This window comes from Cryptomeria japonica, chromosome 9 (assembly GCF_030272615.1).
Source record: "Cryptomeria japonica chromosome 9, Sugi_1.0, whole genome shotgun sequence".
NCBI classification, from domain to species: domain Eukaryota; kingdom Viridiplantae; phylum Streptophyta; class Pinopsida; order Cupressales; family Cupressaceae; genus Cryptomeria; species Cryptomeria japonica.
The window spans coordinates 278872557-278899269 of NC_081413.1; the positions used below are offsets into that span (position 1 = coordinate 278872557).

General features: G+C 36.9%; 1 protein-coding gene across 1 annotated transcript in view; it reads left to right on the forward strand.

The window, feature by feature from the left end:
• Positions 1-14152, forward strand: part of LOC131053252 (transcription factor MYB16-like) — a 57683-nt gene extending 43531 nt beyond the window's left edge. Inside the window, exon 5 of the mRNA XM_057987870.2 lies at positions 14046-14152. Within this exon, the coding sequence (XP_057843853.2) occupies positions 14046-14152 (107 nt within the window). The remainder of the gene's footprint in view (positions 1-14045) is intronic.
• Positions 14153-26713: the final 12561 nt, after the last annotated feature.

The window sequence follows — 26713 nt, forward strand, 5'->3', positions numbered from 1 at the left end:
AAAAGCTAAAAACCAAAAACAAAACCTCAAGTCAACTAACCAAAGAGACCTCGATATCAAAATATCTTAACCATTAATATCATTCTTGAAAATGCCATCTCAGGAACACAAGTGATCACAAAAAAAAACAAAATGCATCAAAAATGAAATACAAATAGAAAAATCTATAAGCTCATGAGAAGAGAGGGGGAAGCATGGATACACATTCTAGATGTGTTTTTCTAGGTGATCCATGAGAAGAAGAGTGAGAGAAGACATGGATACACATTCTAGTTGTATTTTTATAGGTGATCCATGTTGGAGGGGAGAGTAGGAATAGTCTAGCTATATTTTGCTAGTTCCACTCATCTTGTTGTGTGTGTAATTGATGTCTAGTTTTCGGTGTTAAGCATCTCATATAAAAGTTTTTTTCTCTGGTTTCAAGCATGAAGCAACCTATGTAAGACATGAAATGAAAATGCAAATGTGTGTCTGGTATCAGGAACATCTCGTGTAAGAGTTTATTTGCTTTGGTTTTGAGTATGTGTAACCCCATGCAAGACAAATATATGTCTGGTTTAGAGGACATCTAGTGTAAGAGTTTGTTTTCTCTAATTTCGATAAAGTGCACCCCGTATAAGACATATATGAATGCTACGTCTAAATTCGGGCATAAAGCATCTCATGTAAGAGTTTGTTTTATCTAGTTTTTAAGAATGAACGCCCCATTTAAGACATGCTAAAATATAGTACAAATATAGTACAAAGAGGATGATTTTTATGCCCCCCCATAAGATATCAACATAGCCATATGTTGATGTATTATGAAATCTAGAAACAAGGATACCCACCTTCAACACGAAGGACATATCCTTTTAGGCAACAATGTTCATAAATCCAAGACAAAGAGACAATACTCTTACGAGCAAGGATAAGATAGTTGAAAAAGAGATATCTTACAACAAGTGTAAAGGGAATCCTTGGAGGAGAAGAGATATTTACTCAAAAGACATCTACCTCCAAGAGGAGTTTTTGAATAAACATAGCATCTTCTACCAAAAGAAAGGAAGGAGAACAAGCATGCCTACCTTCCTCCTATTTCTAAGTGAAAGGGATTCTTGATGAAGGATCACACACTTTTGACCCTGAGTAAAGGGTTTATTTGTAATAGATATACATTGCCAAGTGTAAAAGAGGTTGTATTCAGTGATACACACCTCTTGCATAAGAGAGAAAGGTTGAGAAAACAATAACTTCACACAAGGAATGACATCAAATCATAAGCAAACACCACCTAAACAAGGAAAAGTGGATCCTTAGAAAGGATAGAAGAGATCAATGCCCCCCAAGTGTAGAGATAATGAGAAGAATTACACAACCTCTAAGGAGAGATTATACATAATAAAATGCACAATGTACTCACATGAAGGAATAATCAATGCAAGAAAAGACATCAATATATGTAAAAATGCAACTCTAAAGAAGAGGTAATCTTCAAAGAGAAATTAAGATGAAGGATCACAAACTCCCCTAAGGATAAATTAATCATAAGAGACATACCATTCCATGCAAGAAATGATATCAGAGTATGAAAAATGCAACCCCTAAAGGGAATAGTGAAACCTTAGATAGAGAGAAGAGATAAGATAATATTCTTGCCCCCCATGCATAAAGGCAAGAATGAATTATGTTGCTATCGGGTATGTGCAGGATCATGGTGTGCCAAAACAGGCCCTTAAGTGGCAATGAAATTTCAGAAAATCAGAGTTATGCAACTTGACATGAAAATTTGAATAAGTTTTGAACATTATTTTAAAAATATGCAAGAAGAGAATATATAGAAAATTTAATGTAGTTTCTAAGCTACTAGTTGTATTTTGGAAAAAAAAATCCTATTTGATGAAAATTTCAAATTTCAATGTAGTGGTACTAAAATTTCAGGAAAAAGATAAGAAGTAGACATATGTCTGACCACCCTAATCATAATCAAATCATAATATTTTTTTATAATATTTATAATATAAGTATTAGACTCATGTCCGGATATAACACATTTTTATTTTTATTTTTTATAAAGTAAATAATTATTTATGAATTTTTTACTACAGCTTTTCAGAAATTCAGAAACTCCTACGTCTAACCACCTTAAATTGGTCAAAACCTTATGAAATTTTATTTTATTTTATTTTTCCCTATAGTAGACGAAGCATAGGATGTGATTCAGGTTTTGGATTCAAAAAATGTTATACCGTTTAAAAGTTATGAGTGTTTTTCAATCAGTCTATCAATCATGACTGTTGTCAAAATTCAATTAGAAAATAAATAATAATTATTTATTAAAGTTGAAATAAGACAAGCCTTATATTGTTGGAAAACTGAGAATGTCCTTAAAAAACCCTTTTCGTTTTATCAATTTTGGCTACAAAAAAAAGTCGTCAGCCACCAATGTAAAGTCTGGAAAATCAAGGAATACTGAAAAACACGTTTTTTCAATTGACTTTCCAGGCTTGTCACTTCCAAGCCAAATCCCAAAGCATTCCCAAGCCGAAATTTGAAATTTGAAAATTTTACAACACAAATCGGATATCCGATTTTAATAAGTAAATTCAGTAACTAAATTTGCACATAATTAATCTAATGTTTATTAATATATTAATATATAATATTTTAATATAATATATGATATTAGGGAGAGGGAGAGGGGGTTGAGAGAGAGAGAGAGGGGGGGGAAGGGAGAGAGCTAAAGAGATTAGCGGAGAGAGAGAGAGAGGGAGAGAGAGATTAGGGGATAGGGGGGGAGAGAGAGAGAGATTGAGATACCAAATTGTGTCGTCATGGGTCATATGGTGTCCTAAGGGGTCATAGGACACTTGATACGGCCCCTTAGGACACCATAGGACCCAAAGCGACCCAATATGGTGTCATAAGGGGTCATATTATGTCCTAAGGGGTCATATGATGTCTTAAAGGGGTCATATGACATAATATGACCCATTAGGACACAATATGACCCATAACGACCCAATATGGTGTCATAAGGGGTCATATGGTGTCCCAATGGGTCCTAGGACACCATATGACCCCTATGGACACCATATGACCCCTTATGACACCATATGACACCATATTGGGTCATTATGGGTCATATTGTGTCCTAATGGGTCGTATTATGTCATATGACCCCTTCAAGACATCATATGACCCCTCAGGACACAATATGACCCCTTATGACACCATATTGGGTCACTTTGGGTCCTATGGTGTCCTAAGGGGTCGTAGGACACAATATGACCCCTTAGGACACCATAGGATCCCTTATGACACCATATGGTGTCATTAGGGGTCATATGGTGTCCTGAGGGGTCATAGGACATAATACGACCCCTATGGACACCATAGTACCCATAGCAACCCAATATGGTGTCTCAAGGGGTCATATGGTGTCCTAAGGGGTCGTAGGACACCATAGGACCCCTTATGACACCATATGGTGTCATTAGGGGTCATATGGTGTCCTGAGGGGTCGTAGGACATAATATGACCCCTTAGGACACCATAGGACCCATGACGACCCAATATGGTGTCATAACGGGTCGTATGGTGTCCTAAGGGATCATAAGGGTTCATGGGACACCATGTGACCCCTAAGGACAATATACGACCCCTTATGACACCATATGGTGTCATTAGGGGTCATATTGTGTCTTAGGACATCATGGGGCCCTTTAGGACCCCGAATGACCCATAACGATATAATATGACCCATCTCTCTCTCTCTCTCTAAAATATGACTAATAAAATCGGATATCGAATATCCGATTTCCGCCATTGCCATTAATGTGGCAACAGTAAAAAAAAGGCGGCAACGAGAAAAAAAATTGGGACCACAAATTTATACATTAAAATAGGATATCCGATTTTTGTAAATAAAAAAGAGCCTTGTGGGCCATTTTGTGGATTCCAATGGCCCACAGTCTACATATTCTATTTTTTGTCGACGATCACGGGTTTTTAGACATGTTGAGACAAATTTATGCTTTTGGGAGATTCTTAAAGTCAAATCTTACATTGCCAATCATTTAGGAGCATCTGTGTGGAGGTAAATGGGGAGTAGTAGTCGTCGGAAGTCTAAACACAAAAGAAAACTTTCAAATGACCAAATTGATTTGTATAAAGAAAGAGATAGAGAATGTCATAGGAGGAGAAGACAAGGTATGTTAAATATTGCTAATGTTACTTCAAGTGAAGAGGAAATTGAATTTGAAAATGAAAAATGTAGATTTTGAAAATGAAAAATGTAGATTTTGAAAGTGAAAATTTTGAAAATGTTGAAAGTGATAATGAAAATGCTCAACATGTGGAAAATTTTGACATAGGAGGTGAAAATGTGGAAAACTTTGACATTGAAGGTGGAATTGCTCAGCCAAGTGAACCATATGTAACACCTAATCACTTTAGAAATGAAGACCCTCTCATGGATGAAAGACAAATTCCAAATCCAAGGCCTTCAAGAACCCCAAAATGGTTATTTGAAATCGATGAGAATATTATTGTGAATCTTGAAGGCAAGAGATCAACAAGAACCGTTTGGTTGTGGGCTACACAACTTTTCAACCAAAATTTTTGCAATGACATTGACCGAGAAATGCCAACTCTTTGTTCAATTGATAAAGATGATAAAGATGAGACCATTGCTAAACAAATTGAAGATTCGTATGAACAAGAAGATGGAGAGAAATTCTATTATTGCAAAAAATCTATTTGACGCTCTCAATTCTATTGAAAAAATAGCAAAGAAAGAGATAAGAGAGCTGCTCAAAGAGTGATTACAACCTCCTTAGTAAGCCATCAATTGAGGAAGGCTCGTCAAATGAGACAAACTTGTGTTGATTTTAACATAAACCGTAAAACTTTGGATAGAGCACTTGCACGAAGACAAAGAATTGACGATCCACTTCAACAAGATACATGGGCTTTTGGTGGGAGGCTTCCACGTGTTGATAGAAAGTTGACTGACAATGTGAAGGAAGAGATTCAACAATTTTGGCACTCTAATTCTAGAGTGTCACCCAATTTAAAGGACATTTTGAAATTAAGAATCGACAACCGAGACCGCACACCGCATCCCAAACATTTCTTGGAATCAAGCCAAACAATGTTGTACAATTTTTTTGGTGAAGTACATCCAACTTTGCAAATATCACAAAGGGCCTTTGAATCTTTGAAACCATTTTATTTTGCTCCTCTTAAGATTCACAATACTTCTTGTTGCAAGTACCATGTGGAGTTTTCAATGTACCATGAACTTTTATGTCATGTTCATTCTACGATGCATACTAATGAGATGCTGTAGGAGTGTGACGCAATGCTATTTCTAAGATCATCAAGAGACTTGCAAGATCTATTTTTATGTCCTAGAGATGATGGCTGCTATTTCTATAGAAATGATTGTTTGAATGAGAAGTGCTCAGAATGTGGTGGGTTGTCAAAGTTTGTTTCATGTTTTCGTGAGGATAGCAAACACGAGTTTGGAAAGAATTATGTTGAGAAAAAAATATATGAGACAACGAAATATACTTTGAAGTGTGGAGGTGAAGGTTCTAGATGCGAATTAGTCTCAAGAGAAGTGAGTATTGCTGATTTTATTTTGGATTTTAAGGAAAATCTTTTCTACAAGTATGCAAGACACACCTATAGGTCTCAGTGGTTGGATCAACAGTTCAGGATGTGTAAGAACTCTTTCCCGATTGACACTATTGTATCGGTGGTTGATTTTGCAGAGAACTATACATTGCAACCACAGAATGAGGTACAATCTCAGTACTACAATTTAGTTCAGATTGCTAATTTTATTTACATTACATATAGACATGCTCTTGATAGTATAGAAGAGGACAAGAAGATAATCAAGGAGTATCATTTTTATATGAGTGATGATAGATCACACTCCTCTGAGTATGTGCAACATTCTTTCGAGAATTTTTTTGAGTTCTTGCATGAGAAAGATATTGCAATTGACCGACATATAATATGGTCAGATAACTATACGGGTCAATTCAAGAATGCCCGTATGTTTTATTGGTTGAGTAGAATGCATGTAGAGAGGCGTATACCTCATATTTGGTGTTTTTTTGAGGCAGGGCATGGGAAGGGGGAGCATGATGGAGTAGGTGCATGTTTGAAGAGAGCTCTAGTTAAGGAGCAATTGAGGATTTCAGGTGCAAATTTCTCTGATGCATATTCTATTATTGATTGGTGTAGTTCAACATTGTCACATGGAGGTACTCTTGATTCAGCAATGACCAGATTCTTTTGGTTGGTTGAGGAGGGAACGATGGGAGATAGATTGGATTGTCAAAAAATTAAAGATTCTTCAAAGGTGCATTCATTTCTCAGCTTAGAGGGAAGTACATGGACCATTTGGACACGAACGTTGGCTTGTTTTTGTCAGATTTGTGTTTGGTGTGATGCGGATCAGTGCGAGTCAAGTGAGTGGGTTGATACTTGGGTTCCCCAATATCTAACTCCTTTATCTCAAACAGTATCCTTGTCAAACGATGACATGGAAAGTTCACTTCAGTATGACCATCTATCAGATCTTGTACAACCAGGACATGTTTTTGCAGTTGTTGCATCGCAAGGGCATGAAGAGAGATCAGAATATTGGTTGGCATGATGTGTACAAGGAAAACAAAAGCTAACACAACCAGTGACAGATGATGACGGGTTCACTTATCCTACAGGTTCAGTTGTTGTTGTGGAAACTTGGTTGCAAACATACATGATTAGAAAGAATGGCATACCTACATTTGAAGACTATGAGAAACACAAAACCATTATAATGTATTCACACCTTATTATAGCTACAAATGTCAAGTTGTTGAAGAATCAAGCAAAAATGAAGACCAAAGAGCTATGGAAAGTGACTACTACTGATCACGAAGCAATATTGGATACTCTTAAGCAAAGAGATGACCCTTCAGGCACACTTGAGTAGTAGGTCTTTAATGGTGCCTTATTTTTTTTTATCATGCATTTCATTTCAAACAATTGATCATTAAACCTTAATGTTCAAGTTTGTTACGTGTATATTAAGGATGTGTTCAAAATGCAGGTCTATTGATGAACGTTTTTTTTTGGCAACACGGTATTTGCATGCACATAGCGGGTACACTTGATATAATTGGAAGGGGCGTATTTTTGCAGTTACATGACTTATTATCATGCATTTGATGAGCTTTACAATTTTTGTTATTAGAGAACACTATTTGATAATTTTTGATGATATAATTATTGCAAAACCCTTATGCTCATGCAGGTCTTTTTTGATGGTATACAACAATATCACATTATGATTTTTGTGTCAACATAGTGGGTTCTGTTGATATAATTTGAAGGGACGTATTTTTATGGTATATAATCCCACCTTTTCATTTATTATCATGCATTTTAGTTGAAGTGATTATCATAAAGCCTTTATGTTCATCCATGCATTTTATGTGTAGACTAAGAATTCTTAAAAATACAGGTTCATGCTAGATCATTCGCCGTTGACAAGACCCTCTCTCGGTGATGGTACATATTCCTTTGTGCATTAATGAGATAAAATTTTGGCATAAACATTAAGTCAAGTGAATGTATTGCTATTTAGAAATGACCATATCTACCATCATCTTTAACCATGCAGAGAATTGCAATGAGAAGGGCTTTAATCAACATGTGTCTTTCTTCAAAGTTATGCTTGTATACTTTGCAGATAAACTGGTAAGTTTCGTAATTATACAATCTTGTACGTCTTAAAAATGTTTCAAATGGTCTATTTATAATTTGACAAACTAATTTGTACTAAGTGTTATAATTTGTTTCTTGTAGCACATTCATTCCGCATAAAAAGGTTATTTTGGTCTTCATTTATATGCAGGCATTGTTGTACGTAAGCTTTTCTCATAGGACATGAGGATGTCTGATGCAGATGAAGTGGGATGTTGTATTTGTATATGGATGTGAATTGATATAACTTTGTTATGATGATATATAATGTCCATGAGCAAATTGGTTTAGTTATATTGATGATATACAATGTATCTGTACATGAGTACATTGGTGTAGTTGTATTGATAATGGAAAAAAAATCATGTTTGCATATCCCTTCATGGATGTCACGTGCAAGTATAATGGTAATTATGTGTATACAATACATGGAAATATTGATGATCATTATGTGTCTATAGTGTAATGCTTGTTTATCTATATTTTTCATTGAACAAGTTAGGGCCATGGATTTCGAGATAGGATTTTGTAGGGACCCCTCTTGTGGCCTCGTAGGTTCAAATGGATCATTCGTAGGTGCCACGGATTCTGAGTTAGGGCCTGTCAAAGTTTGACAATTTTTAGCACTTAGGATGCTCAAGGGACGACGCCAGTAGGGTATGACTCTGAGTGTTCGACCGAGTGGGGGGGGGGGGGGGGGGGGAATAGGAGCATGCATAAGGTAATAATGCCTAACTGGACATGTTGGAGGCGACGATTCATCATTGAGACGAGCAAAACGAGAAATTGGCCACGAGACAACATTCGATTGAATGAGACTGATGATTTTTTTGCCCACCGAAAAATTGCTGCCCTAATAAAACCATAGGGAAAATTGAAAAACCAAGATAGGATTTTGTAGGGACCCCACTTGTGGCCCCGTAGGTTTAAACGAATTGTTCGCAGGTGCCACAGATTTCGAGTTAGGGCCCGTCAAAGTTTGACAATTTTTAGCACTTAGGGCGCTCAAGGGACGACGTCGGTAGGGTATGACCCCGAGCATTCGACCGAGTGGGGGGGGAAAATAGGAGCATGCATAGGGTAATAATGCCTAACTAGACATGTCAGAGCCGACGGTTTGTCATCGTGATGAGAAGAACGAGAAATTGGCCACGAGATAACATTCGAATGAATGAGACTGACGATTTTTTTGCCAACCGGAAATTGTTGCCCTAATAAAATCGTAGGGAAAATTGAAAAACCGAGATAGGCTTTTGTAGGGACCCCTCTTGTGGCCCCATAGGTTCAAACAAATTGTTCATAGGTACCACAGATTCTGAGTTAGGGCCAATCAAATTTTGACAATTTTTAGCACTTAGGGAGCTCAAGGGACAACCTCGATAGGGTATGATCCTAAGCGTTCAACCGAGTGGGGGAGGGGGGGGAATGGAGCATGCATAGGGTAATAATGCCTAACTAGACATGTTCGAGTGGACGGTTCGTCATCGTGATGAGCAGAACGAGAAATTGGCCACGAGACAACATTTGAATGAACGAGACTGACAATTTTTTTGCCCACCGAAAAATTGTTGCCCTAATAAAACCGTAGGGAAACTTGAAAAACCAAGATAGGATTTTGTAGGGACCCCTCTAGTGGCCCCGTAGGTTCAAACAGATCATTTGCAGGTGCCACGGATTCTGAGTTAGGGCCCGTCAAAGTTTGATAATTTTTAGCACTTAGGGCACTCAAGGGATGATGTCGGTAGGGTATGACCCCGAGCGTTCGACTGAGTGGGGGGGGGGGGGAAATAGGAGAATTCATAGGGTAATAATTCCTAATTGGACATGTCGGAGCCGATGGTTCATCATTGCGACAAGCGAGAAATTGGCCATGAGACAACATTCGAATGAATGAGATTGACGATTTTTTTGCCAACCAAAAAATTGCTGCCCTAATAAAACCGTAGGGAAAATTGAAAAATCGAGATAGGCTTTTGTAGGAACCCCTCTCGTGGCCTCGTAGGTTCAAACAAATTGTTCACAGGTGCCACAGATTCCGAGTTAGGGCCCATCAAAGTTTGACAATTTTTAGCACTTAGGGCACTCAAGGGACGACGTTGGTAGGGTATGACCCCGAGTGTTCGACCGAGTGGGGGGAAAAATAGGAGCATGCATAGGGTAATAATGTATAACTAGACATGTAGGATCTGATGGTTCATCATCGCAACGAGCAGAACGAGAAATTGGCCACGAAATAACATTCGAATGAATGAGACTGACGATTTTTTCGCCAACCAAAAAATTGTTTCCCTAATAAAACCATAGGGAAAATTGAAAAAATAACATAGGATTTTGTAGGTACCCCTCTCATGGCCTTATAGGTTCAAACAGATCGTTTGCAGGTGCCACGGATTCCGAGTTAGGGCCCGTCAAAGTTTGACAATTTTTAGCACTTAGGGCACTCAAGGGACGACACCGGTAGGGTATGACCCCGAGCGTTTGACTGAGTGGGGGGGAAAAATAAGAGCATGCATAGGGTAATAATGCCTAACTGGACATATCAGAGCTGACGGTTCATCATCGCGATGAGCAGAATGAGAAATTGGCCACGAGACAACATACGAATGAATGAGACTAATGATTTTTTTGCCAACCGAAAAATTGTTACCCTAATAAAACCATAGGGAAACTTGAAAAACCGACATAGGATTTTATAGGGACCCCTCTCATGGCCTCATAGGTTCAAACCAATCATTCGCAGATGCCATAGATTCTGAGTTAGGGCCCGTCAAAGTTTGACAATTTTTAGCACTTAGAGCGCTCAAGGGACGATGTCGGTAGGGTATGACCCCAAGTGTTCGATTGAGTGGGGGGGAAAATAGGACCATGCATAGGGTAATAATGCCTAAATGGACATGTCAGAGCTGACAGTTCGTCATCACGATGAGCTGAACGAGAAATTGGCCACGCGACAACATTCGAATGAATGAGATTGATGATTTTTTTGCCATCCGAAAAATTGCTGCCCTAATAAAACCGTAGGGAAACTTGAAAAACTGAGATAGGCTTTTGTAGGGACCCCTCTCATGGCCTCATAGGTTCAAACCGATCATTCGCAGGTGCCACAAATTTTGAGTTAGGGACCATCAAAGTTTGACAATTTTAGCACTTAGGGTGCTCAAGGGACGACGTCGGTAGGGTATGACCCCGAGTGTTCGATCGAGGTGGGGGGAAAAATAGGACCATGCATAGGGTAATAATGAATTGTATCAAGTATTGTTCATTGAATTAATTGTATTGTATTGTTCATTAAATGAATTGTATTGTTCATTATACAAACAACACTTACGATGAAATGAAATGAATTGTATTGTTCATTAAATAACCATTATTAACCATTGCTAATTATTGGAATGAAGATTAAATATTTCCTTGATAACACCATGCACAGATGAGCAACAATTTATATGATCGAATATCAACTTCTGTATATATAAAAATGTCAAATGATTACAATGTATGTCCATACACAAATATGGCATAAACGCCAACTCAAACAAAATGTATGTCTAAATATGTGAATGTATGTCCATATACAAAATATACATGCCAACTAGACATGTAAGCATCCCAAAACTATCTATAACATCCTAAGCTGTTGATGGGTCATCAAAATCGATCCTCTTCGCCACATTGCTTGGCTCTGAAGGATCCTGCACAAGAAAAACAAACCACGATTAATATTAGTTATATTATATAATTCACATTCAAAAAGTTAACATAAAAATGAACGATAATTGAACTATTCATGTTTACCTCATCTCCACATCTTCTCTTCGGCTTTGCAGGACTCTTGATGTATGTCTTCGGTAGAGGAGGTATGTTTTCAATATTTTCATACACAACCTACATATGTTCAAAAACATGACATTGATACAAGTTAGCATATAATTGTCACTGATAATAATAAATTATATTTACTAAACACAAAATAAAATAAACACACATCTACTCGAGGCATCTCTTCTTCTTCTTCATCTTTAGGTATACTAGGTGTAGTCATTAAGGATGTGAAGCCAAGAATTCTCTATACATATACACAACAAGTATATGAAACTATCAATCTATGTCTAGACGTGTATAATCACTATAAGTTATTTAAACTATTTATTCAATCATATTTGCATTCAATTACCTTTCCCTTGTCTCCAACTGCACTACCAGATCCTAAATCACACTGCCTCGCACTCGTGTTGCTCATGCCCAACAAGAGTAAAATAAGATATACATGCAAGTTACTACATAATCTAATCAATACCAATATAAATGATGAGCATTTATGTACAATAAAATACAAATGACTAGGTACAATAATATATGTACCGTCAAGCTATCAAGGCCAAATGAAATGGCCGACAAGGTGCCCTCCTAAATCTGTCTCAACTCCTCCTCGGTCGTCAACTGTTAAATAGACCATGTAAATAAAAATTAGTACTTAATATTATCTAGATTATAAATATTCATTTAAAATATAACAGGAACTGTGAAAATACAAATCTTACCACTACATCATCAATGTATGATGACAGTGCCTCCTTGCCTAAAGCATGCGAGGACTCCCCAAGGTATCCTCCAGTCTGTGTCATAACATTTGGTGCATCATGCATCTCATGCACCTCATAATCTGCACTGTCTGCAGGAGGATCAAAAGGTTGTCCAATTGGACCCAAGAATACGTGCCCACACATGACACAACTATGGGGCACACATATGTGTGGAGCCAAGGATGATGTGTCAGCGCCACCGGATGCACTGCTACCATCAAAAGTAGGTTGAGCTACTGACCCAGCTTGAGAAACCAAAAGGCTACTCAAAGAGTGAATAGCCAATATGGGTTGTGAAGCTGCCTCACAAATGATATTTGGATGCTGCACTGGAGTGGGGGATCAACAGGAGGAGGGGGGACATATGGGCCCTGGACTACTCTGACTACCCCAGGTCTATTTTGGGGCATACCTAAACCCACACCTTGGAAAGGTTGGATGTCAAAGTAGTTCACATGTTTGCATAAAACAAACTCAGCATACATTTTTTTTATGAAGTAGAAGGGGACATCAAGATTGTTGTTGGGTGGTTTGTCGAAAACCATCCACCAACGATCCCAAAAGTTTTTCACAATACCATCATTTGTGCACCATTTAATAGAAAGTTTTATTTTTTTGGGGTCTACGGGTTGACCAATGCGGGGATTCACAAACAATGAGGCGATATTGGCTTTCGATATCTCGAGATCCTTGATCTCCTTATACGACAAGCCATATGCATATTGTTCTCTCATAGAATCTTGCCACAAAAGGGCGACATTGTTCTCCTCAGTCATGGTTTCCATACTCTTTATGATCGACGTGAGAGGATCAAACATTGGGTTTAGACGAGGGATCTTATGATATACATCTGCAATCCCCCTCAATTCATTCAAATTTTGTGCAATCAAATCCTGAATTGAGGGGGGGTTTGGCAAAGGAGGGTTTGGTTGTTGCGGTTGTGGTTGATCAATGTTTTCATTGTTATCACCCATTTTTAACCCAATTGAATGTTAACAATTGAGTTTATTTAACAAATTTAAACAATTTTGTATTTGATTTAAAAAAACCTAGTTTTCATGAAAAAAACCATATTTTCAATGAAAAATCAAATAAACATTAAAAAAATACAAAAATTGAATTGAAATGATTGAAAACAATAAAAATCTTACCTTTCAATCTATTTTTTAGCAATTTTTGGGCAAAACACTAGATATCGGATTTCTATAAAATCTCGCAGCCCGTGGGTTAAAAATGACTCACGGGCTATCACAATCGAAATATATTGTCTCAGAAAATCAGATATCCAATTTTTATACTTAAATTATTTTAAAATAACATTATATTATATAATATAATAAATATATATTATTATATTATATAATACAAATTATATTATATTATAAAATATAATTATATAATAGTATATTATATAATTATATAATATATTATTACATTATATAATATATAATATAATATTATATGCTAGGATGCTAATTCTTGGGGGTGAATTTGTCCTGTCCATTCCTATCCGGTCGAGTGCTTGCTCTCTTCTCTCCAAGTCTGGTTGGAAAGGAAGGAGGTTGAGTCATTGGGGAACTATAGTTTATTTCTATAGTTTAGTTTGTTGGAAGCATGCTACGTTTTGATTCAAAGGGGGGAGGGTCTTCACATACCTCAACATAATATGTGATAATATAATATAATATTTTATAATCTAATACCTTCACTCAGACTCTGAGGATGATGAAGAGAGTGAAGGAGATGACATGCAGGAAGAAGAGGACATAGTGGACAACGATGCTGGAGAGGAGGATTCTGTGAGAAGTGAGGAGGTATGATAAATGGTCTGTAAAGAAGTGTGGAGGGAAGAGCGGGAGAGACTGAAGATATTTGGGGAAGAGGCATGGGAGATATTCAGATGCGCAGTCTTTAATGAAAACATGGAACCATTTCGAAGGACAACTGAATCAGACGTCTGGTGGCTTCCGGAGAATTCCACCCGCAATGCAATTGCGATTGGTGAGTATGCTGCTGTAATATATCAAACCATTGGGGGACAGGTGTAAACCGGGGGTATGCAGGTCTAGTTGTGGTGTACTTCTGGCTTAAGTAGGAGCAATATCTTTATATTTCTCTTATGTAAAGTTTAGTAAAACGTAGTTGGTAAGATGTTTTGGTTTTAGAGGGTCCATGATGGTTAATTTCAATGTAATCTCTAAAATTTTCAAGCAATATAGGGAGCTATCCCCATAAAAGATAGCACTTAACAATAAACAAAATAAAAATTTATAATCTAATATTATATTATATATTATGTATTATATAATATATAATATAATATAATAATATATTATATATTATATAATATGAAATATATAATATTACATTATATATTATATAATATATTTTTTAATTTAAAATTACAAATAAAAATCGAATATCTGATTTTATCTGATATCCGATTTTCTTAGGTAATTACCATGCCAAGGTGTACTGACACCCAGGCCAAGCAAAAAGCCAACACGGATTTTCATATTTTTAGGCGAGTAGAGAAGGCTATTTTTTTCACATCGCCACTTTTTGGCCCCCCATGATCCTGCACTAACCCTACCCCAAGATGATTGATATGAAAAAGCATCGCCTCTTATGACAAAGAGCCCCCGATAGAGTTAACTACTAGCGTCATAGGGTGAGGAGAAACATGAAGGGTGGATGGACTGTTAAGGCACTAAACCTCTTCACCAAGGAAGAGTGCAAGATCGGTTGTAAGAGCTATGCAAGCTCTATCATATTGGCCTTGAAGAAATATTTTAAATGCTTTACAATTTCTAAGAGAATGAGAATAACTGCGATGAAAAAGACAATGTTCATCACCTTCCTTATGCTTATAATTGTAATTAAGTCTAATGAAAGGAAAAACAACATTCTTATCATATTTCAATCTCCAAAAGATTCTAGTAGCTAATTTCTTTTGGTCATCAATAGTATTAAGTCTTGTCTCTTGTCATATAGGATAAGGGTTATTAGAATAAGATGGATTGCCATCTATGATTTTAATAGTTTCATTATCAACTAGTTCTTGCATACTTTTTTTAAAATCCAGATAATCATTAACATGATCGTCGTGAGTTTGATGATATGAATAAAAAGGAATGTTTGAGGAAGAAGCACCTTTAGATGGACAATAGTTCTATGTCTTGCAAAATACTCCTTAAAGTTTTGAATTTTAAGAAGATTATCCATGTGATTGACGAGGATGTCCTATACCTTCGATACTAGTTTGTGTAGGAGGGTTTATAGGGACTTTGATTCCTTGTTCAAATTTTCCAAGTCCTTGTCCTCTAAAACCTTGTTTTGATATTATGTTATAGTCACTCCTATAAGAGCTTTTTATTTGAGAAGGAGTATTATAATGGATTCCTTTAAAATTTATAGTGTAAGTATATTTAGAAGGAACACAACAAGAAGTAGATGAAGAGGGAATATCTTTGTAAGGTTATTTTCCTTTCTATCATCATGCATATCCTCTTTGATAGTTTGGGAAGGAAGATCCTTATCATGTAAGGCCTCATCTTTACTTAATATTACATGGTGAGATAGATCATGAATGAAATGTTGAACATCATTTTCTCTACAAATATTTTGATGGTTAAGATAGGCTCTAGGAGAATAAGGTGGATCTAGAGAGATTAAAACACCAATATTTTGACCTTGCCCCCATTGCACTAGGGTATGTGTATGAGAAGAAGATGGTGCCATATTTCTCTTCAATGCTTTCTCTCCATTGGAGAGATCATTGATAGGAGTATTAGCTCTTTCTTCACTCACATTGGATACCCTAGGAGAGGTACAAGTATTAGTTTTTTCATTAGCATCTCTAGTATTATGATCTACAAAAGCCTTTATGTGATCTACATATGTAATGCATTTTTCTAAAAATATCATCATAAAACAACATGCATCATAGATAAAAGTTTTGATATTTAATTGATTAATAGGAAGCATTTTAGAAATTCTAAACATGCAATATGCCAAAGTGTTATGAATGAAAAGAAGCAATGTGAAGTGAAAGAAACCATTATCCAACACATGATTTTGATAGATATAAGTGAAAAGCATTGTATTCATATGTGAAATTACAAATAAATTAGATCTAATAAGTGTCATTATGAATGTCTAAGATCAAATCTGAAAATAAAAGTTACAAATTATACAACCCACAAATCAAATTAACTAAAATAAATTAAGGTTTTTATGAATTTAACCTATAAATTTATGTAATTTGATTAAATTTAAAATCTATGAGTGCAAATTCGGAAATTAAAATGCAACCAAATCAGATCTGAGAACACAAATCAGAAATAGTGGTGTAAGGAGTCGGATTCACAAAAATGTAATGGTGAAAATTAGGGTTTCACCAATTAAGGTAATAAAACCATGCTAATTTTGTTGAAAAGACCATCACATTGAAAGTGGGAGTGACCTAATAGGTCTAGGCTTGATCCCTCTAAGGAAATAGCTCTGAAATATTGATTAGGTTCCACTCGTGTTACATTTCAATTCCCTCTCTCTAAGTTGAATTGTAAAAATATTGAAATTAAGGTAAATAAGTGAATATTGAAGAGATTGGGCATAAACAGTGAGCTACAATACCCGTATGGAGACACCAACCTAGATCTGACCAGAAGAAGACGATTTGGATATGTTCCTAGAAATTCGACCTGATTTTTTTGGACCATGCTGCTCCTCGCCTTGGTCCTCCAAATTTCTCATCGTCAAAAGGTGAACCTATTCGTCTCTGTGAATCCTGTCGATCCTTTCGAATGCAGCTTTGTACCTATTTCCTGCACATTAAAAGGGGTGAAATTTTTGGAAATAGGGGTTTTCCTAAGTCAAACCCAGTTTAGGAATTAAGCTTGAATGAATAAATGCAAATTCTAAAATAAATACTAGAAAGATATACCTCAAATCTATATTTGCTAATGATGATGCTTTGTTCTTTGAATATATTCATATATGTTTTATGAAATGGCATGAACGTGACAAAACCCTAATCACACACACATGCTTTGCATAGGAATGATGCAATTTTTCTCCACAATGGTTGAATTATGAATATGTAGCCTTGAAGATCTCTGAAAAATGATTGATAATGAATATTTCATAGATGTAAGAGTGCTAAGAATTGATTGCTTAGATTGTTGGGGGGGAAATAAGTTGATAAAATGTATTTATATAGGGGTATCTAGGTAAATTACCGATTAGGTCAAACTCCAATTGTCATGTGAAGCCACAGGGATCAAATCTTACCAGAGAGATATAGCACCTACCCCATTTTAAGTTGGAGCCAAATTAGGAAGGACAATGGCATTTTGATGTGACATGGTCTAAACTAGGGCACTCCATGCCATGGTCCCTCTGTAATCAGGACCCCAAAATGTTAAAATAAGGTGGGTATCCCACAATAGGACTCACAAAAGGTTGTTCATGGCCTCAAAACTAGAGAATAGGCACAAAAGGGACTTAGAAAAGGTGATGAGGATAGGACAAGCTGAAGTAAGGACACAAACACGAGGTGTAAATTGTCCCGACAATAATTTAAGACACTACACAAATTATCAAACTATTAATCCCAACTCAGTTCTAGTTAATCTATGTCATTTTTATCTTAACTAATTGCATTTTCCTATTTAGCCTATGTTAACCATAAAAAAATATTATTTTTATATTTGTTTATGAAACCTTGTACATCCTACATGACCTAGTCTTCTAGGTTTTATCATGAATTTGCTTGGTTTCTAGTCCCATAATTCTACATACTCACATCTATTTTGTAGTGAATGCGAGGCCCTCCATCCCTTGTATTCCTTTTTCCTTCCATGTCTCCCACTTGAGCTTTTATAGTAAAAATTGAGCCCAAGGAACTTGTATTTTTTCAATATTTCTAGCAAGCTTCCTTCATAAAAGGAAGTTCATTTATTTCTCTTTTCTTTGTAATGAAAATATCATGAATTTATTTTTATTTGTGTTCACTTGTATCCCAAAATCTTGGTAGAAGAGATCTAAATCCCTAAGACATTCTCTAAAACTATGAGTTATTTTTGTGATTAGGATAAAATTATTTGTATATAAGAACTGTAGTCACACAAATCTGTCCAGCTTAATTAAATAAATATTTGTTATTTATTTGATTAAAAATCCACTAGCCAGGAGTTAATTAGATTAATATTTAATTAATTCATCTTCAAACATTCTCCTATTAATTAAGTAAATTATTCAATTTATTTTAATTATTTCATTAAAACCAAGTTCACAAATCAATTAAATAAATAAAATCTATTTATTTAATTAAATCCCCCTATTCCTCTTTTAAATAAATTAAATTAAACATTTATTTAAATCATTATTCCCCCCCACTTGCATTTTCCTACAAATGCAACTTGCACACATTTATTGAAATAAGTGAATTTTTATTTTAATAAAATCCTATTTTCCCTCACCCACCAAATCCACTTACAAATCTAATCCCCTTCTAGATTCTTCTAACCCCTTCCTAATTAACCTAATCCATCCCCTAATTATTGTCACAATCCTAAGCAAAATGGAGTCACTTCTCAAAGACTTCAAAAGTCTTTGAAAAGCATTTAATGCTTTGTGTGTTCAACAATTTAACCTCCAAAGTCTTCCAAGACCACTAATGGCTCTTACATGACCATTTATGGCTCTTACATAACCATTTATGGTTATTTCAAACTTGTCTCCCCAAACATTTATTGCTTTGACCATGTTTATCCCTCTTGCCTTTTGCACAAGAGTTTATCCATTGGATAAAAGCTTTATTCTTTGAATAAAGAGTTTATTCATTCAACTAACCTTGACCTTAACTCCCAAGGTCATGTCAAGCATTTAATGCTTATTCCCTCTCCTCTCAACCAATCTCACATTGACACTTGTCATCCTGGGATTGGGTTGAAAGCCATCACATGAATTAAAAATCATTCAATCCTGACCCTTGTTAAGATTACTCAATCTCAACCATCCATTGCTCCATTTTCCCTATAAATAGAGCCCATTTCTTCATAATCCAGATCCTGAAAACTTGTATGTATTTAACCTATAGGAATTTTAGAGAGCATTTAGCATAGCAAACTAATATCTTGTTATTTTGGTTAAAATCAATCATTTTAATAGCATCTAGTATTTTAGCTTTTCATTTTACATTTAGAGCAAAATACTCAAATCTCAATCCTCCATAAGCATCCATAGTGCAAAAAACTGCTGAGAGCTACACTATTTTGGAACTTGGAGAGGAGAGGAACAAGGGAGAAGGAGCTGAGAGCATGCTAAGAGGCATTTGGAGATGCCTTATTATCTTTGTTTCATTTGTTAGACATATTAGCATGATTTTAGTATATCTTTTGATATGCCTGTTTAGATTAGCTTTTGGTTAACTAACACTAACGATTTCTTGTGTCTTGTGTTGTTTGTCATTTGCTAATCTTTGTCCATTTTGCAGAGCATCATTTGGTGAACCCGACGTGAATCCAAACACTCAAGAGATCATTTTTTTTAACCAATAGCATGTTTGAATGTTGAAATTGTCACACAGGTTGCGCTTTAGCGCTATTGATCACGTTATAGCGCTATTGATACTTGTTGTTCTAGCGTTATTGTTCTTACAATAACGCTATTGTATCAAGTTTAGCGCTTTTGACATGGTTTGAGCGCTTTTGGCCCTGTTTTGGCGCTATTGACCATGTTTAAGCGCTTTTGCCTTCTTTGTCTTTCTTTTTCTTGTAGCGCGTTTGTGTTAAATAGCGCTTCTGTTCAAACACAGACTAGCGCTATTGTAACAGAACCTTGTAAAAAAGACATTGTAACCAAAAAAGTGAAATTTTTTAGGCTTGTGGAAGCCCCCCTTAGATATGGATTTTACTAACTGGTTGTTGTTTGTGCAGGTTTAAAAACTCACCTTTTAAAATCAAAAACTTCATTTTGGTGTTTTAAAACTTGAACAAACAAACTTTCCCTTGCTTTCTAGTTAGGATCACTTGTTATCTTTGGTGCATTGAAACTGAACAAGACAACATTTGTTTTCTTGCAAGTTAGGAAACACACTTTATTTGGTGCTTAAAATCAACAATTCCATTTTCTTGCATCAAACTAAAGAATTTACAATCCACACTTCAATTTTCAGTGCACATAAAATACACAATCAACTTGTTTAAAACCTTTTGCAAAGCGATTTTTCTTCATGCATACGTGCTTCAATTTCAGTTGACCAGGATTTCCAAAATTCTAGTTTACTCAAAACCTTTGCATTTGAAGTTAAAAAAGAACACCATGAATGTTGGAGCAACATCTCCAAATAGTTAGATCACATTGCAATGGCAAATTAAAAAGAACAATTGTTTTTCGTGCTTGGCACACTTGTGCAAAAAGTTGGTCGAGTGGTTCCACCTCTAACACACACTATCCTCTCCCTTGGCTTTCGTGGTCCTAGGTGCAAGAGAAAAGTGTTAGTAACACTCAATTTTTTTTATCTTTTTAAGAGAGGCCTACCAAGAGACACATCACTCTTGGGAATGACCTTGCGCGGTAAATCCTTCGAGCCGCTATAAAAATCAGGTGAGAGCGAAAGCTGTAGCCTTGGGTATAGTTGTTCCTACAGTGTAACTGGCTGAAAGGACAAACGGGCCCCACCACTAGTTACAAGGCTCTTAAGTGAGTCACTGCAGAATGAACTTATGTCCAAAAACATCGAACATGACTAAACACCTTTAAGTAGTAGCCCACCCGTTCTATTGATTGAGGATATTTGCGATATAATTTAGTGCAAGAGCATAGATAGTTTTGCTCCCAAGATACTCACCATACATATTTCCTTGAGTAGAAACATGGCTTTTTGAAAAGTCACTTGTGGCTTGATAAAAGTGGTGACTCCCCCATCATAGGGATCATCTATTTGTTATGCTTGTGCAAGACTTAGTATATCACATCTTTACCTGCCATGGTGAGATTCATAAGGTATGTAGTACCAAAGTCGAAGAAATATCAAGAAGTGGGCTAAATTTATCACAACTGGCCATTTGACCTTAGGGATAAAAAGTGTTTGAAGTGTGTTCATTTTAGTCAAGACCAAGTGCAAATTGAGCCGACTTCAGGCTTTGGAAATACACCTTAAAATACATCTAAAGGAAGGGTCATATAAAAGTCCAAGGATTGAGTTGATCTAGACCCATACTCATTTGTGTCTTTTAGGAAACATTCTTGTGTTTGTGTGCTTGCGTTGTTTTCTTGTCAAAGAAACATCAAAAGAAAAATCACCTCCAAAAACAAAGTATTCATCCAACCAAACATCTTTCAAAACAACCAAAAATACCAAAAACAAAGTGCAAACAATAAAGTATCAAACTTTATGACCATTCTTCACATCTTGCGAAAGAAGAAGCGTCATCAGAATATCAACTTGAAAAAAAGACCATTGAGCTCGAAGGCTTTGATCAAAAGGAGGAAATTCTTCTATCTAAATAGACAAATCTTTGTCTCCCATAGATTTTTTCTGCGTCACATGCGTCTCTACCTTCAAGGCAAAACAAACGAATTTGATTTAGAATCATTGAACTGCAGAGCTTTTATGCAATATAGAGCTCTGAGTTATCACAAAAACCAAGGAGGTAAGATTAATCCCAACTTTTTCCCAAACGTCTGTATCACATACATCGTAGCTCGAGAAATACCACCAACACCCGAAAGGGAAGAGGTAGAGTTTATCCCATTTGTGACACAAAGCTTTTATTGAAGTTAAAAACACTTTCATCCATTATCTTACTCATACATCATCACTTCATCATCAATTCATTTCCAACTCTCAAAACATTAAGAGGTTCTTGTCCCAAGTTCTCTTTTTAGATATTGCTTGAATCAAACACATCACATCACTTTTTAGATTGTTTCTACATCGAAGATAAGCTCATCCTAAGAGACACATCTACGCAAGTTAAAACTAGTTCATGAGTGAATCCTCTCATTACTAGGTAGTTAAATCTGTAACACATCTCAGATTTCTCTATACCTTATCACATCCAACCTTATCAAAAACAAACAAGCAATTCAAAAAAAGGAATTTCGGTTACATCTACCTTTAAGTGCTAGAGATCCACATGCAATACAATTCACTAATCATCAATCTCTCATTTCATAAAAAACTCATCATCATTTTCACACAACTTCAACAAAAGCTTGTAAACAAAATGACCCAAACCCGATCATAGTCAAGGCAACGAGAAATAGAAATGGAAGAAGAAGAAGAAGAGGAAAATCTCAATGAATTTCAAGAAGCACTTGGAGGAAATGCGAATGACGAAAACCCAAGTACTCCTACTCCTACAACAATAGAAAGGGCCCAACATAACCCTCTCTTTAACAGACTTTTTGACGAAATACTCAAGAGCAATGTGGACGCTCACTTTTTAAAGCTCCCTCAAGAAGGAGCAAAACTCCCCTCTGACTTTGATCTGGCCCAATTAAGACAAGCATCAGAATGACAAAGTCGCCATGAAGAGGAAAGAGGTAGAGATCCCATCAGATATAACATTCCTTGAGGTAACCCACCACCTCCTCCTCCAAATGAAATGGAGATGTTGCGGCAACAAGTCGAGAATCTCGCCCAACAACTTCATAGTGGTATCAAAACTAACCAATTCTCACTCAATGACATCTATCCCTATCCTTTTGATAGGAATATTTATATGCCACCCTTTCCACGAGGATTCGAAACACCCAAATTCAAAAAATATAGAGGAAAGGGAGATCCTCGCGATCATATCAGAGAATTTCATTTTGCTTGTCTCGAAGTGGCATATGAAGACACATACCTAATGCGCCTTTTTCCCCAAAGCTTGGCAACCACATCATGGTTTTCTCGACTATCAGGTGGCATTAGAACATTTGAGGAACTCATCCAGAAATTCCTCGCTCATTACTCTCATAACATTGAACGCGACATCACCATGGCTGATCTGTGCAACACTAAACAAAAACCAGGTGAACTATTCTCAGTATTCCTGCAACGATGGCGTCAAATGTCTAACAAACATTCTCTTCAGTTACCTGAATGAGAACTAGTGGAAATATTCATTTCCAACTTAAATGAAGAAATGGAATTTCACCTGGATGTCAAAGACACGAACTCTTTTAATGATATAATCACCAAGGGTTTGAAATGTGAACGGGCACTCATCAAGAAAGGACTTATCAAAATCTATAATGAACCAAAGGATAGTCCTCGCCCACGCTTCAATAGTGATAAACCAAGCTTCTGGAACAAAAACAAGAATATCGTCAACGATGGGGTTGTGGATGCCAAGACTATAAAAAGTGCACAACCTGTGGTTGGGTTTGTAGGACAGAATCCTCCACCTCAGAATAACACAAATGTTCCTTCCAATCAAGGTCACATCACATCTCACGATGAACCAAGACCTCGTCAGCAAAAACAAAAACGAACATACACTCCCTTAGGGGAACCCATTGAAACAGTATTGCGACAACTCATTTCTCAAAATTTGGTCACTTTACCTAAAACATCAAACTATGAGCCTCAAGTCAAACCCACATGGTGGCAAGATACTGAACACTGTGATTTCCACCAAGGGAGAGGACACGAGACAAGTAATTGTCACCGATTGAAAGATCTTATTCAGGATCTTATTGACCGAGGTATAATTGAAATCGAAGGACATGACCCAAAAACAACAAACAATGATCATCTGATGTTCAAAAATCCACTTCCATCACAAGATCAAAGGGGTCCTTCCACTTCCAGGCGAGGCATTGATACCACAGATTATATGCAGGCTGCATATAATTACACTGTAAATCATCTGTATGATGCCAATGAACAAGTTGCAGCTATAACCATCAAAAATCCCAACTCCAATTGCAATGTTGTTACACGACGTGGCAAGGTCACCATAAAAGCAGCTCCACAAGGCACCACCTCCATCCCAAAGCAGTACAATCTTGTGGAACAATTAGACAAAACGCCTGCGCTTATATCCATTTTAGAGCTATTGCGCCTATCGCCATCTCATAAAACAATCTTGGATCAAGCACTCCAAGAGGCGTTAGTCCCTGCAAACCTTAATACAGACCAATTTCAAGCCATGGTTGGAAGTCTAAAGTCATCACCTTGTCTCACTTTTTCCGAAAGTGACAACTCTTCCTTCTAGCAACCTCATAACGCTTCGCTACACATTGAAGGCTTTATCAACCAGCATAGGATCAAGCGAGTCTTGATCGATAATGGAGCAGGCTTAAATATTTGTACACTACAGTTGGTCATAGAATTGGGATATGCCATAGAATCAGTGGATCCCCGTAAGAAGATCACAATCAAAGCCTATGACGATGCAAAGCGTTCATCCAAAGGAGCTGTGGTACTACCAATCCGAGTGGGCCCTATGGTAAAACACATCATTTGTCAGGTTCTGGACCTTCCTCTGCCATACAATCTATTGTTAGGAAGACCTTGGATACATGCCATGCAAATCGTTCCATCTACCTACCATCAATGTATCAAGTTCCCACGTAACGGTGTAGAGATCACAATCTTGGGCGATGCAAATCCCTTTGCATATTGCCATAATATCAACCATCAACCAGAGATTACCGTTCCTAATAATAGAGAAGCCATTTCCTCCACATCATATATACGTCCTGCCTCTCTTGCCAGTTCGAACACCACTATACCAAAGCAAGAAAAGCTTAAAATGAAAATAGTAGAGGAAGGTCCTGGGGAATACAACTTGAGTCAACTCTTTTGTGTGGGACAAATGCCCACTTCTCCTAGAACACATGGTAAACCACAACAGTTACTCCAGCAACCACTAATCATGCCAGCATGTGCTTTGACGCCTTTCATCCTTGGAAAGAGTCAAGAAGAAGAAGAAACCCAAGATGAGGACTTAGCGGAATGGATCTATAAAGATCCCATCACCGCTGATATATTGCAAGTTAAGCTTCCTACGGATCAGTATGGCAAAGGTCTCCTCATTATGCAAAGAATGGGGTATAATGGTCAGAGTGCTTTGGGATATTGCAAACAAGGACGACATGAACCTCTACTGCTGAAATTCAAACCCAAAGGTATTACAGGCCTAGGCTTTGAAAAAGAGATCTTTCCTAAGCTCAAATTCAAAGGAAAACCCAGCAAACCATTATGTCAGCCTACTGCAAAAAGGACACCTTTCATTATCAAAGCAGCATCAAACACTATCACAACTGCCCCACCGAGGCTCAAAATCCCAACACAACCATCACCAATGCCAATCATCCCACCAATCAAACCGGTAATCCCATCTGCAGCAGCCATCACATCAACAATACCATTAGCAGCAACAACTGTATCAGAGCCCGCAATAGCATCTATGGCACCAGCAGTTCCAGCAGAAGCAACTGAGTCAACACTACCGATACTCCCCGTATTGGATTCCTTAATCCCCATCGACCTTCCTGCAGCACCGATCATTTCATCTACAAAGGTACATCAACCAATCACACCTGCAGTATTTAACTCAAAGGACATCCCAGTATGGTATAGTAATCAGATGCTGGAAAGTGACTCAGAGACCGACTCACATGAGTGGGAATTTGATTCTGTATAGCTTAACACTTCAGATGAGGAAGACACATCACTACCTCCACCACGCAAAGACATCCCTATTTATGGAGAAGCACAGATAAAGACTTCTTGGGTTCCTGAGCTGGAAACATCTTCCACAGACCCTACGTCTCATCCTACGCCTGATTCTGACAGGGAGAGTACCATCAACGACCTTCACCATAACATCTTAACCCTCACTGATACCTCTAATGAACTTAACCTAATCGATGAAGTAATGCCCATTATCCATCTTGAACTCATCGAATGGGACCAATCAAATTCTCCATGTCTTGACCTCTTCCAAAATGATGAGGCCACCATTGACTTTTTGGAATTAAGGGATAACCTACCAAGCGGGGATCACAAAGCTGGATTCGCCATAGAACTAAATAACACAACATACTTCGGGGCAGATGCCAAATCTTTCAGCTGCAAAAATATAACAATAAAACATGGATCTTCCAGTGAAAACCACACTGTGGCACTGTTTGATTCAACAAAAGTAAAAAGAAAGAGCGTATCCAATGGTGAAAACCTCTCTGAGGCACCTGAGGATGAAGGGTTTGACATTCTCCCTGCTAGTACACAACAGGAACGATCAACGATTCTCATCGAGGAAACCAAAGAATACAATGTGGGGACTCCTAAAACTCCTCATCTCATACATCTGGCATCTCTTCTCACTCCAAAATAACAGTCTAAATTTATAGAGTTCTTTCAATAGCGTCAGATC